Source organism: Brassica napus, unplaced genomic scaffold, assembly GCF_020379485.1.
Source record: "Brassica napus cultivar Da-Ae unplaced genomic scaffold, Da-Ae ScsIHWf_1206;HRSCAF=1726, whole genome shotgun sequence".
In the NCBI taxonomy this organism is placed as follows: Eukaryota; Viridiplantae; Streptophyta; class Magnoliopsida; order Brassicales; family Brassicaceae; genus Brassica; species Brassica napus.
In genome coordinates this window covers 45,084-61,775 of record NW_026014629.1, presented here as the reverse complement: position 1 = coordinate 61,775, position 16,692 = coordinate 45,084, and the positions used below count along the sequence as shown (strand labels likewise).

Genomic DNA, 16,692 nt, shown 5'->3' with positions numbered 1-16,692 from the left:
TAAACGAATACAATATCCTTACTTCGCTAATCAAAGCAATCCAAAACCAAAGAAATATCCTTCGATGAACTTGTTGGCTGGCGATCGAAGTGGTGCCTTTTGATTCCATTCCTCACCAAAATAAAATCGCCATTCTTAAATAATTGAAGTTTCATAAGTTAAGTGTAATACTGCAAGTATTTACAAAAAAAAAAATTATTTGAGTAAGTAAAGATCTGCATAAAATTTTATGTGATTATTTTGATTTTGCTTAAATGATTACTGCTCCCTCTGTTTCAAAATGCAAGTAGTTTAAGTTAAAAATATCAATATCAAGAAATTTGTTACTTTTCAAAAAGTATCATTTATGTATAAGTGCAACCAATCATACAAAGTATGTATTAATTATTGGTCACAAAATATTCAATAAGTACAAAAATGCATTGAAATATGAAAACTACCTATATATTGAAACAAACCTTTTTCCCCTAAAACTACCTATAACATGAAACATAGAGAGTAGCTTTGGTTTCAACGGTTTATATTATACTCCTTGTATTTCTAAAAAAGGTATTTTATATATTTTTATACATATTAAGAAAATATATTAAATTTTGATAAGAAATATATTATTTGTGTGTTTGTCAATTTTCATAATTTTAGAATAATAATATTTTAAAAATATAATTATTATTTTTAGTTTATAATTTATCATTATTAACTAATAAAAATACCCAACTTTTTTTTGAAACAATTTGTTTTAAAAAGAAATATTTATCTAAGGACAGAGGAAGTATATAGATTATGCTCTCTGGCAAAGAAAATGAACTCTGTTGCATGTTCTCTTCCTTAATTCCTTAATTAATTATAAGGGTTGAACATGCCATTAATTCATAATATTAGATCACGAATCTTATCTATTAAGATATGACTTGATTGCACAATAAAATTCATCTGATTAGTAGCATTTCAAATCAACTAAATTTGCAACCAAACAAAAATAAAATCAATTTTTTAATCGATTGGGTAAGCAAATGTCATATAAGCTTACAACAAATAAGAACTAAACGTCAACTTGGGACCTCTTTTGTTTTGTATATAACCTGTGCTTATGCGGGATGGTGTCTTTGTGTTTCAAGACTCATCTCCAGTCGATAAAAGACTCGCAAACCCTTGTGATAGACTTCTCTCAATCGCACAATGAGTCTTGGATGAACATCCTGGACTGTCTTCGGATCTTATCCGTTTCATGTTTGGAGAAGAAAAAGCGTATTCATTTTCTGATACTTCTTCTTCATCGTAGTCTTTAGATGTTTTTCTCTTTAAGCCTGGAACACTTCTTAAACCCGTGTTGCAGCGGCGAAAATCCTTGTGATGCTCATCTAACAACAACAACAGAAGAAGAATAAGGTAATAAAACTATGCCTAAAAATCTCAAAACCTCTCAGATTGTAAAAATCCAAAACATACCTGAAAGAGGATCTTCATAAAGACATGATTCAGATTCTCTGTCACCACAGTTACATGACAAGCTAGTGTTCTTTCTCGGTCCTAGAATGCTGTAAATCGATAACAAAAGGATTGGTCTATCTATTGTTTACCGTGTTAGCTTTTTCTTTTTCTTTTGTTCCAAACCTGTACATCTGCTCAACAAACTCATCGATGAGGACAGGCGAAGCACCTACGTGAAACACAACGCAATAAGATGAGAACAAAAACACATACAGATACAAATACAAATACACTTGTTCAGTACCTTGGGAGTCATATCCTTCAAGATTCTCATGTACACAACGACTAAACACCAAGACTTGTTGCCAAGTATCTTCTGTAATATTGTGCCGTTGGTTTTTCTACAAAGATTAAAAAAAAAAACATCATCATCTTCTTCTCGTAAGACAGACAAACACACAAGTGGTTAAGTAACCTAAATCTCCCAACCAAAACCAGTTTCCATGCGGTAATAGCTCTGCCTACAGCTTCACAATACTCAAAAAGTGAGTTTCAGTACCAAATAAATGATTGAAGAGAAACAAAGAGGCTCTTACTAATACTCTTCTGCCCATTCTCACGGCACATGAAGAAAACAAAATCATAAAAGCGTCTAAACTCCGAGAAGTCCACCTACAAAGAGAACATATCAAAGGTTAGATCACAGATCAGCTGATCAAGAATAAAAGTTAAAGGAATCATAAACTTGCCATTAAGTCTAGGCGTGACATCAACTTGAACAACTCATCAAAGATGGAGTTTCTAACCAATAGGATGCAATGCAAGGCAGTGAAATAAGCAAACGGATAAGCAGGACAAGACAAAGTAGTACATAGTATAAGCCAAATCACCTTGCTTGAAACTTGTTCTCGACAAGGGTTAAGAGCTGAGTCAATGCTTCTTTAAGATAGTTAGCTCTTGGTGATGATGCCTCGTAGGGAGGCTTATAGATATTATTACACAGACCTTGACTTGATCTAATCTCTGCAAAAAGGAACTTCATATTTCAAAATTCCAGACTTACCCATGAGGTAAAGCTATAAACTTTACGCCAATTTCAGCTTTACAATAAGCAAGCAAAGCAAGAAACTTCATATTGAAAAAAAAAAAGCAATCTTTTCAAATCTAAAGAGCTCAAATTCATCAAGGACAAAGATCAAAAAGAAGAGGAAAGTAAGGAACTTTACCACAGAAACTGCGGTATATTTCGAATATATCGAGGCGACCAGACACAGGCGAAGAATCCATGGATTCTCTCGAGCTCCAGGGCGATCGAAAACTCGAAAGCCAAATCCCACACAAGCAGCAAAAAGTTTAAATTACTAAAAGACGAAACCAGAACAAAATTTAAATAGCTAATTTATCGCCAAAAAGCCCACTGAAAGTCTAATCGAACCCAAACTCACGGCCCATTAAGAGTCTAACTGAACATAAACTCAAAGACCTATTAAAAGTTGAATCAACAGTTTGACTTAGAGTTATTATAATGATTCTACGTAATGAGGTTTTTGTTCAAACCTCACATATTATGTAGAAAGAAAAAAGTTACAAAAAATCTCAACATCTTGCAATATCTCTTATAAATTGTAATAACTAGACGTTAAAATAAAACCAGAAGTAAATAAGAATAGAATCTTGGTCACTGTAATCAGAGTTAGAATTTGGAGAAGCTACAATTCTTTTTTACAAGGTTATGAGATATGAGAAACCGAGTCTAAACCTAATCTTTTAGACCAAGGAGGATCATATGGTGACGAACATTTTGATATAAAAAGTTTAGTGAAAGTAGCACAAAAGGTTATTAAGGAACCTACTCAATAATGTTGACTGCTTTTCTTATAAAAGAAAATATCAAACACGCCATTACCAAACATAATGTATATATATATATATAATTTTATTTTTATTTTTTTAATAGCATTTACATTGTTTCAAGAGATGGATGAAAATCTTGATGTATTTCTCAAATTGGCTTTATATATGGCAGGCCTTGATTAAAGTAAATACCATAGAAGAAGACCAGGTCGTGTATATCTATTGAATTCTCAATTCTCTACCTAGTCAGTATGAATATCTTCGAGATACACTCAAGCGTGGAAGTGGAAGGGAGACATTGACCATGAATGGGGTTAGTATAGTCAAACATTTCTCAAAAGAGTCTTGTCTTACATGTCCATTGTCCATGCATGTTTCATTTTTCTCTAGTAATAAAAAAAGAAGAAAATGATACACGCACTAGCCCACCAAACTTCCCTCCAAATAAGACCAAGAAAACTCATTTTTTTTTTACATTTTCTTTAAAGATATTGAAAAAACTTCCTCTTTTAAAATTTCTCTTCAAAACACGGACTTTGTCTTTTGTCTCTACATGCACCACCACCTTCCTCTCTTCTGCCTCTTTAGAAAACCTTATCATGTATATATAATATATGTTTCATTCATCCATCCATAGCATACACATAAATTGCTATAGCTCCAAGATCTCCTCTAAGACGCTTCTTTGAGATTCTTTTCATTTCATTAATTGATATACAAACCATGGAGAAGAGTTTCTTGTCTGAATACAAACGATCTTCTTCTCTCACTTTCCTTGCTCTCTTCAACCTGTTCCTGATCAAATTTGGCAGATGGGTTTCTACTACTCGCATCTTTTTATTCAGATTATTTCCTCTTCTTCAACACCAACAACGTGTTTCACACAAACACGAGAGTTTGACCAAACAAGGCATAGAAGAAGAAGAAGAATATGATGATCTCTGTAGAGCAGATATAGAAATGGTTATGAGAACCTTAGGACTTTCTCCCGACCAAGAAAGTGACAAGCTTCAAGAACGCTACAGTTCCAAGGAGATTTCAAGTTTGTTCGAAAGTAACGAAGCGAGCTTGGAGGAAGTGAAGCAAGCTTTTGATGTGTTCGATGAAAACAGAGACGGCTTCATCGACGCTACAGAGTTGCAGAGAGTTTTGACTAACTTAGGATTTAAAGAAGGATATTTCCTAGGGAATTGCTCGGCTATGCTCAGATCAGTACATGAAAACAAAGATGGAAGGATCGATTTTAACGGATTTGTGAAATTCATGGAGAATAATAGCTTATGATAAGTCATATGATTAATCTATTCTTTTGTTCCCTTAAAAATATCTTTGCTTTTTAGTTCTTATGTTTTTCTTTAACTTCCTCGGATGAATTTTTATGCTAAAACTCTCATCGTATGTCAAATATTATTCAAACTTTCATGATATCGTAGGGACCTTTTAGTAATTTCAGAGCTTCCAACATATGGTCCGATTGGTAATGGGTGTAAATTTTAAAAAATTTTATGTAGTAAAAAATCTGTAGATTTTTTGATGTGGCTTTAGATTTTATTGTCGTAGAATTTTATGAAAAATACCAAAAAATTGCTTTAGATATTTGGCTCTGCAGAACACTTATACAGATATAAGTTATTTCAAGAACTATGGTTTCAAAAAAGAATTTTAAGCTTGATTGCTCTGAGGTGCTGTAAAATAAATAAAGCTATGGACAACACCTACATCAACTACCAATCACCTCCACAAAATCATAACAGAAGATAATACATCAAACAATCACATCCCAATGCGGTAGGTTGGCCTTCAGATTTGGATTGAACCGGACTAGTTGAACCAAAACCAAAATTTTCAGTTTTTGAATTTGGTTTAGTTTGAAAAGCTTTGAATATTTCGGTTTGATTCGGTTCAGTTTGATTCTTGGTTAGTTTAGTTTAAAATCTTTAAAAAAAAATAAAACAACCGACTAACCAATATTATCTGAAATGAATCAACCAAACTAATCAAAAATAACAGGTTGTAATCGAAGTAATCGAATTTTAACTGAAAATATTCATTTTTTTTAGAAAATTGATATCTAACCGAAAAAAAAGAAGCTATCTTGGTACATTTTTATAAATTGAAAAAGTTTGAAACCATGGAAAATTAAAACGAACCGGTCTGAATTTTTTTCAGTGCAATTCATTCGGTGGAATAGTGAACGAACCGAATTAACCGAAATTGAACCGAAGCGGCAAAGCTACTTACTCTGCGGCATTCAAACGAACACCTTGCGCGGACGTAGATTGAATCTCTTCTCTCTCCTGTTAACGCTACGCTCCAGTAACAAAGGCAAGGCGGCGACTTGTTCTGACTTACCGCCGGGAGAAAGCGAACAATGGGTTGCGATAAAAATTCTGTCTTTGGGTATAACAAAAGAATCCTCATAAGCATTGACCAAGATCAGTAATCAAGATTTGATACACCCAGATGATCGAAATTTGTCGGATGAAGTTGGTTGATATAGCCGTTGGATTCAGTCAAGTTAACCGGGAGGGTTATTGATTTGAATCAAAGCTTGAGGACCCGGTTTGGGATTCCGGTTCAAAGTTAATGAGTTAGTGTAAAACGTCGTCGTCTCTTGCGTCTTGTTGTAACAGGCTGTTTAGGCCGTTAGAAGGTTGTTACGGGTGAGTCAACTCAGGGTCGAGTTGATCTGACGTGGCAGTTAATCACTTTATCAAGAGGGATTGGTGAGCTCTGGGTGGTTATAGAGTGTGATTTCATTGTGAGAGGGGTTTTACGTGAGTCACTGGTGAGAGAGAGAAAACACAGAGAGTTTCCGGTGAGTGAAAGTTCTCGGGGGGTTGTTTTCCGGTGAGAGACGGCGGCGTTGTTTGTATCTCACTTTCTCATACTCTTAGTGGATTCCGAGGAAGAAACCTCGGCCAGACGTAGAGTCGCGGTTTGCGCTCGAACTGGATAACAAACTCTCGTCTTCTTTTACGCTTTCTGTTTTCAAGTTCATCGCATCGTATCGCCAATCTATTCACATCTAATCGATCTTGATCCAGCTCTAATCCGAAGTTAATCAAGCTAGATTTCGCAAGAAGTGGTATCAGAGCCAGGTTATCTGGTGGTGTTTGTTGAGATTGATCGCGATGGCTTCGGCAAAGATTCAGATGGATAAGTTCGATGGAGTCATCGACTATAACATGTGGAAGGAGAGGTTACTAGCGAATCTGGATTTGCTAGGGTTGATGGATGCTTTGACGAATCAGGAGAATGAAGTAAAGAGTCGAGAAGCGTTGATGGCGGATACTAAGGGAAAGAGCGAAGCATCTGATTCAGATTCTTCAAAGGCTGCAGATCCAACGCTGGCTGAGAAGCAGCGGAAGGTACGAAGTACTATCATCATGTATGTGACAGATAAGATACTAAGAAAGATTATTAAAGAGAAGACTGCAGTGGGAATGCTTAGTATCTTAGACTCTCAATACATGTCACGATCTCTGCCTAATAGAATGTATCTGAAGCAAAGGCTCTATGGTTATAGGATGAATGAGTCTTTGTCAGTTGAGAACAACATTGATGAGTTCTTGAGGATCATCACTGATCTGGCAAATGTTGATGTGGAGATATCAGATGAGGATCAAGCGATTCTCTTGCTGATGTCACTACCAAAGCAGTTTGAGCAACTGAGAGATACATTGAGATATGGAAAGGAGACTGTTACCCTCGATGAGGTCATGAACTCCCTACACTCAAAGCAGTTGGAACTTGGATTAAGTGGGAAGGTTAGCAAGGCTCAGGGAGAGGTGCTGTACTCAAACAATGCTGGTTCCAAAGGGAAAGGTAATCATAAGCCTGCATATCAAAACAAGCAGAAGAACAAGCCAGTACAGAAGAAATCTGGAAAGGGGAATGTTCTTACGTGTTGGATTTGCGGAGGTGAAGGACACTTTAAGCGAAACTGTCCTAAGAAAGGTAACCAAGATAACCGAGATAGCTTCAAAGACAAGGGAGAGTCATCTGCGGTTACAGGAGTAGAATACGTGGAGTCTCTCATGGTCTCTGAAGCCAATTTTTCAGAAGGTATTGACTTCAAGGAAGTCTGGATCTTGGACACAGGCTGCTCGTTTCATATGACTCCAAGAAAGGATTGGTTTGTGGATTTGAAAGAAAGCTCCTCTGGTTCAGTTAGAATGGCAAATGAATCTGTTTCAACTGTTGAAGGTATTGGAACTATCAGAGTTCGAACAACAGATGGAAGACAAGTTCTAATAAAGAATGTGAGATACATCCCTCAGTTCTCTCGAAATTTGTTATCTCTTGGAACATTTGAAGAGCTGGGATGTACTTTCAAATCAGAAAGTGGTTATTTGGAAGTTATAAAGGAGAACAGAAGTGTGTTAAAGGCGAAGAGGCATAACAAACTGTATTTTCTACAAGGAAAGAGTTGTGTGGGAGAAGCAAATGCAGCTAAGGCAGAAGATGATACAGGGTTATGGCATAGTCGTTTGGGTCATGTAAGTCAGAAAGGACTGGATATGATGGTCAAGAAAGGTTATCTGGATGGCAAACGTGTGTCAACTTTGGGTTTCTGTGAAAGTTGCATCTTTGGAAAGTCTCATCGATCTAGTTATGAAACTGGCCAACACACGAGCTCTCTTTGTCTTGAGTATGTTCACTGTGATCTCTGGGGATCACCTAATGTCCCTGCATCTCTGGGAAAGTGTCATTACTTTCTAAGCTTGGTGGATGATTGTTCCAGGAAGGTTTGGGTCTACTTCCTTAAGAGTAAAGATCAGGCATATGAGAGATTTGTGGAATGGAAGCGTCTTGTTGAGAATCAATCTGGTCTTAAAGTCAAGAAGCTAAGGACGGATAATGGTTTGGAGTTCTGTAATCAGGAGTTTGATAAGTTCTGTTCAGATAATGGCATTGCTAGACATAAGACAATACCGTACACTCCACAACAAAACGGTGTGGTGGAGCGTATGAACAGAACCATTCTTGAGCGTGTCAGGAGTGTATTGAGTGAATCAGGTCTGCCAAAGGTGTTTTGGGCTGAGGCAGTGAACACAGTAGTGTATCTTATCAACAGAACCCCTTCAAGTGCAATTGAAGGAAGGATACCTGAAGAAGTCTGGGCTAAAACAGCTCCAAAGTACAGTCATTTGAAGAAGTTTGGCTGTGTGTGTTACTTTCATACAGATGAAGGAAAGCTACAGCCGAGAGCAAAGAAAGGGGTCTTCATTGGTTATCCTTCTGGTGTCAAGGGTTACAAGGTCTGGTCTCTTGATGATAGGAAGAGTGTCATCAGCAGAAACGTGTTTTTCAAAGAGACTGAGTGCTACAAGGATCTGTTGGATAAGAAGGATGATATGCGAGAAAGGAGTACGATGTTTCTTGATATTGAATTGGGGAATGTTGGTTCAGGTGGAGAGTTATCAACAGATGATAACACAAATGGCATCACTGAGGAAGCTGAAGCTACGCCTGAAGAAGAAGAAGCTCAGGATGAAGATACAGAACTTGAGAATTATCTGTTGGCTAGAGACAGAGGAAGAAGAAATCCTAAGCCTCCTAAGAAGCTTGATGATTATGTGCATCTGGCGTTGCTTGCAGCAGAAGATGGAGATCCTCCTGAACCCAAAGACTATGCAGAAGCTATGAATGATCCGCATAGTAAAATGTGGAAGTTAGCTTCTGATGAGGAGATTATGTCTCTTGATAAAAACGAGACATGGGATGTGGTGGAGAGACCACAGGGAAGGAAGATCATTGGTTGCAGATGGATTTATAAAAGGAAACCAGGGATTCCAGGAGTTGAGGAACCAAGATTCAAAGGAAGAGTAGTAGCAAAGGGATATGCTCAAAAGGAAGGTATAGACTATAACGAGATTTTCTCTCCTGTAGTAAAGCATGTCTCTATTCGGTTTCTCATGGCTATAGTGGTGAATGAGGACATGGAGCTTGAACAGTTAGATGTTAAAACCGCATTTCTTCATGGTGATCTTGATGAAGAAATCTTCATGGAACAACCAGAAGGTTATGAAGTGAAGGGTAAAGAAGATTGGGTTTGTCTGCTCAAAAAGTCTTTGTATGGTTTGAAGCAGAGTCCTCGTCAATGGAATCAAAAGTTCAATTCATTTATGTTGGAGCTTGGTTTCAAGAGGAGTGATTACGATCAATGTGTGTATGTCAAGCTCACACAAGAAGTGTACATATATCTCCTACTCTATGTAGATGATATGTTGGTGGCGTGCAAGAATATGAAGTTAATCAAAGATCTAAAGCAGCAGTTGAGTACTCGGTTTGAGATGAAAGATCTTGGAGCTGCGAGAAGAATTTTGGGGATTGACATTGTTCGTGATAGAAAGAATGGAGTTTTAACTCTGTCTCAGAGGGGTTATCTTGAGAAAGTGTTGAAGACTTACAACATGGAAAATGCTAAACCGGTGAACACACCAATGGGAGTTCATTTCAAGCTAGCTACCGCAACTAAGGATGAATTGCTTACAGACTCTGAGTATATGAGATCAGTCCCTTACTGTAATGCAATTGGTAGCTTGATGTATGGAATGATTGGTACAAGACCGGATTTGGCGTATCCTGTGGGTCTTGTGAGTCGTTTCATGAGTGATCCTATCAGGGAACACTGGGAGGCTGTGAAGTGGGTGTTGAGATATGTCAGAGGATCTCTCGGAATGCATTTGATGTTTAAGAAGAGTTCAGAGTTCAAGATCATGGGGTTTTGTGACTCTGATTATGCTGCAGACTTGGATCGGAGAAGATCGATTACAGGATATTCATTTCTAGCTGGAGATTGTATGATTAGCTGGAAATCAAACCTGCAGAAAGTGGTGGCGTTGTCTACTACTGAAGCTGAGTATATCTCGATGACTGAAGCAGCAAAGGAAGCGATTTGGCTAAAGGGTTTAGGCCAAGAGTTCGGTTATGAACAGGAGAAGGTTGAAGTATTTTGTGACTCTCAGAGTGCACTAGCTTTGGCTAAGAATAATGTGCATCACGAGCGTACAAAGCACATGGCAGGGAAGCTCAGTTTCATAAGGGAACAAGTTGAAGAGGGTGATCTGAAGGTTTCTAAAGTTCATACGAATGTGAATCCTGCTGATATCTTCACAAAGACTCTGCCGGTTGCGAGACTCAAGAAGCTACTGAAGCTGCTTGGGGTCTCTGATGAGTAGGTCAGAGGATGAAATCGAGGTCTCGGAAGGTCACTAAGAGGACAACGGTCTATAACAACCAAGGTGGAGTTTGTCGGATGAAGTTGGTTGATATAGCCGTTGGATTCAGTCAAGTTAACCGGGAGGGTTATTGATTTGAATCAAAGCTTGAGGACCCGGTTTGGGATTCCGGTTCAAAGTTAATGAGTTAGTGTAAAACGTCGTCGTCTCTTGCGTCTTGTTGTAACAGGCTGTTTAGGCCGTTAGAAGGTTGTTACGGGTGAGTCAACTCAGGGTCGAGTTGATCTGACGTGGCAGTTAATCACTTTATCAAGAGGGATTGGTGAGCTCTGGGTGGTTATAGAGTGTGATTTCATTGTGAGAGGGGTTTTACGTGAGTCACTGGTGAGAGAGAGAAAATACAGAGAGTTTCCGGTGAGTGAAAGTTCTCGGGGGGTTGTTTTCCGGTGAGAGACGGCGGCGTTGTTTGTATCTCACTATCTCATACTCTTAGTGGATTCCGAGGAAGAAACCTCGGCCAGACGTAGAGTCGCGGTTTGCGCTCGAACTGGATAACAAACTCTCGTCTTCTTTTACGCTTTCTGTTTTCAAGTTCATCGCATCGTATCGCCAATCTATTCACATCTAATCGATCTTGATCCAGCTCTAATCCGAAGTTAATCAAGCTAGATTTCGCAAGAAAATTGTATGGTGTTAAGAGTTTCCAGCTACTTGAGAACAGTGTGTGAAAGTGTGGTTTTAGTTAGTTATTCTCCTTCCACTCAGAATGCATGAGTGTGTGTGTTTCTCATGCTAGTTAAGTTTTACACATTTGGTCCTTAATTCTTTACCTTTGTCTTTCCATTCTTAGAATTCAATTATGTGCTGAGTGTTTCGTTTTGCAATATGTTATTCAAAATTTGGTTAAGAAATTCAATAAATAGAACATGGTGATGATGGTTACTTGCTTACAAAAGACAAGGACTCTGGTAATAATGACATGAGTAATCAAGTTCTTAGTTAGCTCCTAGTCTTTTCTTTCTCTCACTAAATCTTGGGGCTTTGGTGGTGGCCGACCCCAAGAAAATCTATAAAAGCTGGAGGTTTGGTGGTCTCAAAATATCTGGCCACCACTGTATGTTCTGCAGATGATGATGACGACAGTGATGGTTCCTGAATGGAGACATGCAGTGTCAGTGCCAAGGAATCTGCAGGGAAGGTTGAGCAGTGATGATGTGGGCCCTGCATTGGCATGCGCAAAGAACAATACTCTTCTTGCAGATACTGAGCTTTCAGGTTAGTTGTATACTCTTCTTTTAGCGTTTTCCAGCTCTTCTTTTCCAAATTCATATCTCCACCATCATCTACCATATTCAAAATCATCAGCATAAACATTGTATACTAGATAGAGTAAGAAGAAGACACAAACCAGGAGGAAGAGTGAAGGTTTTGTGATCTGAAGCAGACTCATTGAATCTCCTGGGGTATGAAGTTGATTGCTGCCTCAACTTTCTTGCCATGAGGACATGCCAGTGATTCTTCAATGCATTGTCTGTTCTTCCATTGAAAAGCTTAGCAATCATAGCCCATTTGTTGCCAAATGCTCTGTGAGCTGCAAGTAGCCTCTCTTCTTCCTCAACACTGAATTCTCTTTTGTTGATCCTTGGGTCTAGCTGGTTAAACCACCTCAATCTGCAACTCTTGCCTTCAAAAACACAATAAGAGTTCACTTTCTCCGGAAAAAGCAGAGGAAAATATTTTTTGTTTTTTTACCTGTTCTTCTTCCTTGCATCTTCTCTGCAATGTGGTTCCAGTTTTGAGGACCGTAAAGGGCAACAAGCTCCATGAGCTGAGAGTCCTCAGAGATTCTCCAGTGTCCTCTACTACAAAACCTAGAAGAACCTCTCTGCTTCTTCTTCTTCTTCTTGAATTCATCACTCTCCTTCAGCATGCTTCTTTTATTAGAGAGCTCCACTGCATTGTTTTCTCCAAAGCCATTAAATGCTTCTCTGCAATGAAGATCAAAAGGGTATTCATGGAAACAAGAAACATCCATCTAGCTCTTCTCTTGGTCTCTCTCTTCTATAACCATGTCTCATATATACATAGAGATAAAGCATGTGATGTTTGGATCTGGTGATGGCTATGTTATCATATGCAATCTTTTTGGTTGCCAAAAATGGAAACCTGAGGAGAGAGAAGAGCAGGTGTGGGGAAAGAGAGTATAAATGGAAATAGAAAGAAGCCCCACGCATACATCTTTCATGGTTGCTCTGTTAAGAACAGTTTCAGTTCTCTCTGACATCGTCTTTTTCAAAAAAAAACTGGTTTGAATATTTTGTCACCTTTTATTCTTCTCCCCACGCTTTACCATTTTCTAAAATATACCATTTCCTTATAGAAGTATAAATGTAGGTGTATAAGACCAAAAATATGCATAACCATTTTCAGATGTAACTCATACATGAAGTTTATGTGTATGTAATTCATTATGCATATGCAACTTGTAAGCATTATTCAAGGAATAACAGAACAAGAAAAAGAAATCATAACACTATCCTTCAAGGTTTGAATAAGTCCCCCACTACGCCAAGCTTCCCATCAAACATATTAATTTTGCTTTATGTTTGGTGGTTAATTGTAAACTAATCCACAAAATTTCAGAGAAAATATGTACATGAATCCTATAATATTATAAGTTTAAAACCTATTCCGAATAAGCAATTAGAGAACCGCGAGCTCTAATATAGAAGCAGAATGCCAAATGATTCTGAACCGTCCAAGATTCATATAAAACATGGTGAACCATTTTCGTAGAGTCAATCCTGGTAAATTTCATTTTTATTTTATTTTGATAACAATATCACTTTCCATTTTATATAAAATGAGAATTATACATTTCTTTCACTCGTTCACACACAGTTGGCTATATATCACTATCAGTCCAAATTTCAATTGGTTACCCAAAAAAGTCACCAACTTGGAACCGGAAATTACAACAAACACCCGAAGCAAACCAAACCGGTCTACAATATAAATCACTTAATTAGTGTACTAGTTAATACCGAAACTGCCCTCCGATGTAGGTCTGGCCAAAGGACCAACTAGGAGGAGCAACATTGTACGATACAACACTTCGGCGATCACTTGTGGTCACAACAAACGACAGACTTTGACCATTGAGATAAGAGTTGCTTTGCCAGTTTTGCCCCCAGTTTCTTGACATTAATTGCCATCTTGAACGTGACCCTCTCATCAACACTGAGTGTACGTCCCCGGCTCCACCTACGTTTGTGACCAGCACCAAGTTAAAGTATGAGTGGCCGTTGATCGTGAACCTTATCCCGCCTCTTCTTCTGCACCGAACCCTATAAAAATAATTATTATAGAGGCACCACAAGTTAGGTCTATTAATAACTTAATACCAATTTCTTCTACATTTATCAACTGGTCCAGAAGTAGTAAATGCGTATTTATAGGTCTAAATTCGATTTAGTTGTGTGGTAACAAATGAATCACACTGATACGTGTCTCTTGTGTTTGTCTTTTAAATGTGTTTTATATTTGAAAAAACTACTCATATAGTTCAGTACTACTATTATGCAATTTTTTTACTATGCAATTTCATGAATAAATTAGTACCTTCTGTACATAACCGGAATGATACCGGACTTGTAAAGAGCGATATGCTCGTAGATGGGTTGAGAAAGATCGAAATGGTGGTTGGGAGGATCGCAGGCGCCACCAGGAGGACAAAAGTTAGTGGCAGTGACGACAATGGACCGGCCTTGTATGCACCATTTAGGATCGTTGACACACTTCAGCTCGAAACAGGCACCACAGCTAAGTCCATTGTCGAATAACGCCGTGCTCAGCGCTGCCGTCTCTATTCCGTAACCTTGGCCATAAAGATTCCCGTACCCACATGCTCCACCTAATTTTGTTCATTAATTACACAAATGGTTATAACCCATCACCAAACACTAGGCTGACAATTTTTTGTAAGGTTTTTATTTTCTTTGCGTCCGGAGTTCGCGTTTATGTTTTGTAAAAGTTCTTATAAAAAAAACTGTAATGTTTTGTGTTAAGAAAAATTAGTCTAAAGACAAATTCAAACATAAGAAAAATAAAATTTAGTTTAAAGAAAACAAATTCAAACATAAGAAAATAAATTTTATAAGCTTATAACGTCAAAGAGTCAATTTCTTCAATCGCTGACTGTATAATATATTTTACTCGTTGAAATCGGTTGCATGTGTAACGAGGCGACTAACTAGCTCTGATAACATGAGATTAAGCTCAGGAGTGAAATGAATTAATTACCCTTTTGTCACTTAAATAGAATGATACAAGCGAAAATGAGACATTATAGAGAACATTAAGGTACCCATAGTGCCGGAAGCATCACCGCCGCCATAGAAAGTGGCATGAGCGTTGATCCAACGTCCTCCGTGGCCGCCGGGATGATGGCCGCCACGACGGTAGAAGCCTTGAACGCAAATGGAATACGCTAGGACATGTAGCAGGAGGGACGAGATTACTAAAGCTCCCATGATGAGGCAAATCAATTACAACATACAGAGGGAGAAAAAAGGAACGAAGATTAGCAATGTGTATGTTATTTTAATGTGGAAGTTTGGTGTGATGAAATTGAGGAAGAACGAAGTTTGTATAAATAGGAAGAAGGATTCGGACAAAGTTTTAGCTGTAATGAATTAACCCGGGTCCATGCCCACTCACACTGCTTCTTGGTCTTCACTATAATCTGTTAATTAAATTTATTTCATTTTAAGTGTTTAGTTTGTATAAAGTTAAAAAAAAGTTAAATAAAAATCATAAAAAGGATATTGAACCGCGTAAGAGATAAAAGAGAGGTGAATGTCACATAAGAGGTCAAAGAAAATTTGTCAAAATGAGTTGGAGTCTATCACTCAAAATTAGTACATATGATTGTGATACTGTAACATTACCAGTTTTTTTTTCCTTCCTTTAAAGTATAGAAGTATTGATGATTTAAAATGTCAGAAAGTGTCATCATACGGAGACACGATTTGGACAATAGTTTACAACTAATAAATTTATGCGGGTTTGATTGTTCGAGACATGCAATATAGAGCTCAACAAATAATTCCTGAGAATTTAACAGTGCAATTTATTTTTAGTCCACTTTGCACTGGAATCTACTATTGTTTCAGTTTGACGCTTGCATAAGAAACTTTGTTACTTTCAAGTTGTTTTTTTGTTAAATACTTTCAAGTTTAAATTTGTTATCTTACAAAATATCATATCTTTTTTTTAATCTATATCGAGCACTTGAACAACTTCAAGTATGTATATATGTTGGTAAACAAAATATGCCGCGAAGTATCCATGTGCGATAGACCGAATGAGTTTGCTTTAATAAGAAATTGTACCGGTTATTATGTCATAAACATATTGACAATGATAGGAGATGGTCAAGAGATACGTTGTTAATGCTCTATTTTTCTTTTAAAAATGAAAAATACATGTAAACGATTTGTTAAAAAAAGGAAAGTTGTGCTGGAAGAAACAACCGTATCGACATGGACTGAATGAAAACGAACCACATGTCATATGTATATATGAATATAAATATTTTAGTATTACAAGTTTTCGTATGAAATATTGAAAGTTTGTTATAGAATCATATGCTATCAGCAATAGAAATGTTATGAATTGAAAGCATATAGCATTATAAATCTGTTGCTAAAACTTGTGAATTTTTTTTACAGCTTCTGTTTTCCGTTTTTTGTTAGGTGAACTGATGTAAATAATGCATGTAATATACGACGTGCAGATATTTTTGTACGTTTCACCAGTATGCGAATGAAGTCTTAATCCATACTCAAATTTGGTCGAACACTAGTACCCGTTCTCACATGGATGAAGCATGGTGGTTTAAATATATTGACTTTGACATGACGCTATTTCAACTAATTATGTCGGTGACAAAAATGGTTCAGTTTAGTGTACAGCTTCTAAGATCGTTGTGTATCCCTAAAATTAAATTAGTTAATCCCCTTTTCTAATCGGAGTAGATCATCTACCAAAATGAGAGTAATACCTGAAGCATGTGAATAGTCGTCTATTTTGTCAATTAAAAGTGTATAACGTCTATAGTGGCGTCAATCATGGTTTGTAGTTCAAATACAGCTTAGCTTATGAAAGTGATGTGTCCAAAGTCCTTATGCCATGAGAGAAATGAGACTATATGGACATA

The 16,692-nt window shown here is 37.3% G+C and overlaps 3 protein-coding genes and 1 pseudogene across 4 annotated transcripts; 1 reads left to right on the top strand and 3 right to left on the bottom strand.

The window, feature by feature from the left end:
• Positions 1-978: 978 nt before the first annotated feature.
• Positions 979-2,753, bottom strand: LOC106371122 (defective in cullin neddylation protein AAR3). 2 transcript variants are annotated; one of them, XM_013811162.3, is made up of 9 exons: positions 2,658-2,753; positions 2,322-2,454; positions 2,181-2,232; positions 2,028-2,103; positions 1,888-1,958; positions 1,736-1,832; positions 1,615-1,660; positions 1,450-1,538; positions 979-1,361 (listed from the first exon to the last, which is right to left on the bottom strand). In XM_013811162.3, the coding sequence occupies exons 1-9, from the start codon at positions 2,716-2,718 to the stop codon at positions 1,114-1,116; spliced, it is 873 nt and encodes a 290-aa protein (XP_013666616.2). In that variant the 5' UTR covers positions 2,719-2,753; the 3' UTR covers positions 979-1,113. The 2 variants fall into 2 exon arrangements, with proteins under 2 accessions (XP_013666616.2, XP_048627523.1); XM_048771566.1 differs by lacking the exons at positions 1,888-1,958; positions 2,181-2,232 and having other exon boundaries at positions 2,658-2,746.
• Positions 2,754-3,822: 1,069 nt separating this feature from the next.
• LOC106371121 (probable calcium-binding protein CML45) lies at positions 3,823-4,747 on the top strand. Its single transcript, XM_013811160.3, has one exon. The coding sequence runs from the start codon at positions 4,009-4,011 to the stop codon at positions 4,567-4,569; it is 561 nt and encodes a 186-aa protein (XP_013666614.2). The 5' UTR covers positions 3,823-4,008; the 3' UTR covers positions 4,570-4,747.
• A 6,413-nt stretch (positions 4,748-11,160) lies between these two features.
• Positions 11,161-12,507, bottom strand: LOC125596431 (annotated as a pseudogene).
• Positions 12,508-13,382: 875 nt separating this feature from the next.
• Positions 13,383-15,097, bottom strand: LOC125596425 (expansin-A5-like). Its single transcript, XM_048771577.1, has 3 exons — positions 14,839-15,097; positions 14,094-14,385; positions 13,383-13,819 (listed from the first exon to the last, which is right to left on the bottom strand). The coding sequence occupies exons 1-3, from the start codon at positions 15,002-15,004 to the stop codon at positions 13,510-13,512; spliced, it is 768 nt and encodes a 255-aa protein (XP_048627534.1). The 5' UTR covers positions 15,005-15,097; the 3' UTR covers positions 13,383-13,509.
• Between the last annotated feature and the right edge of the window lie 1,595 nt (positions 15,098-16,692).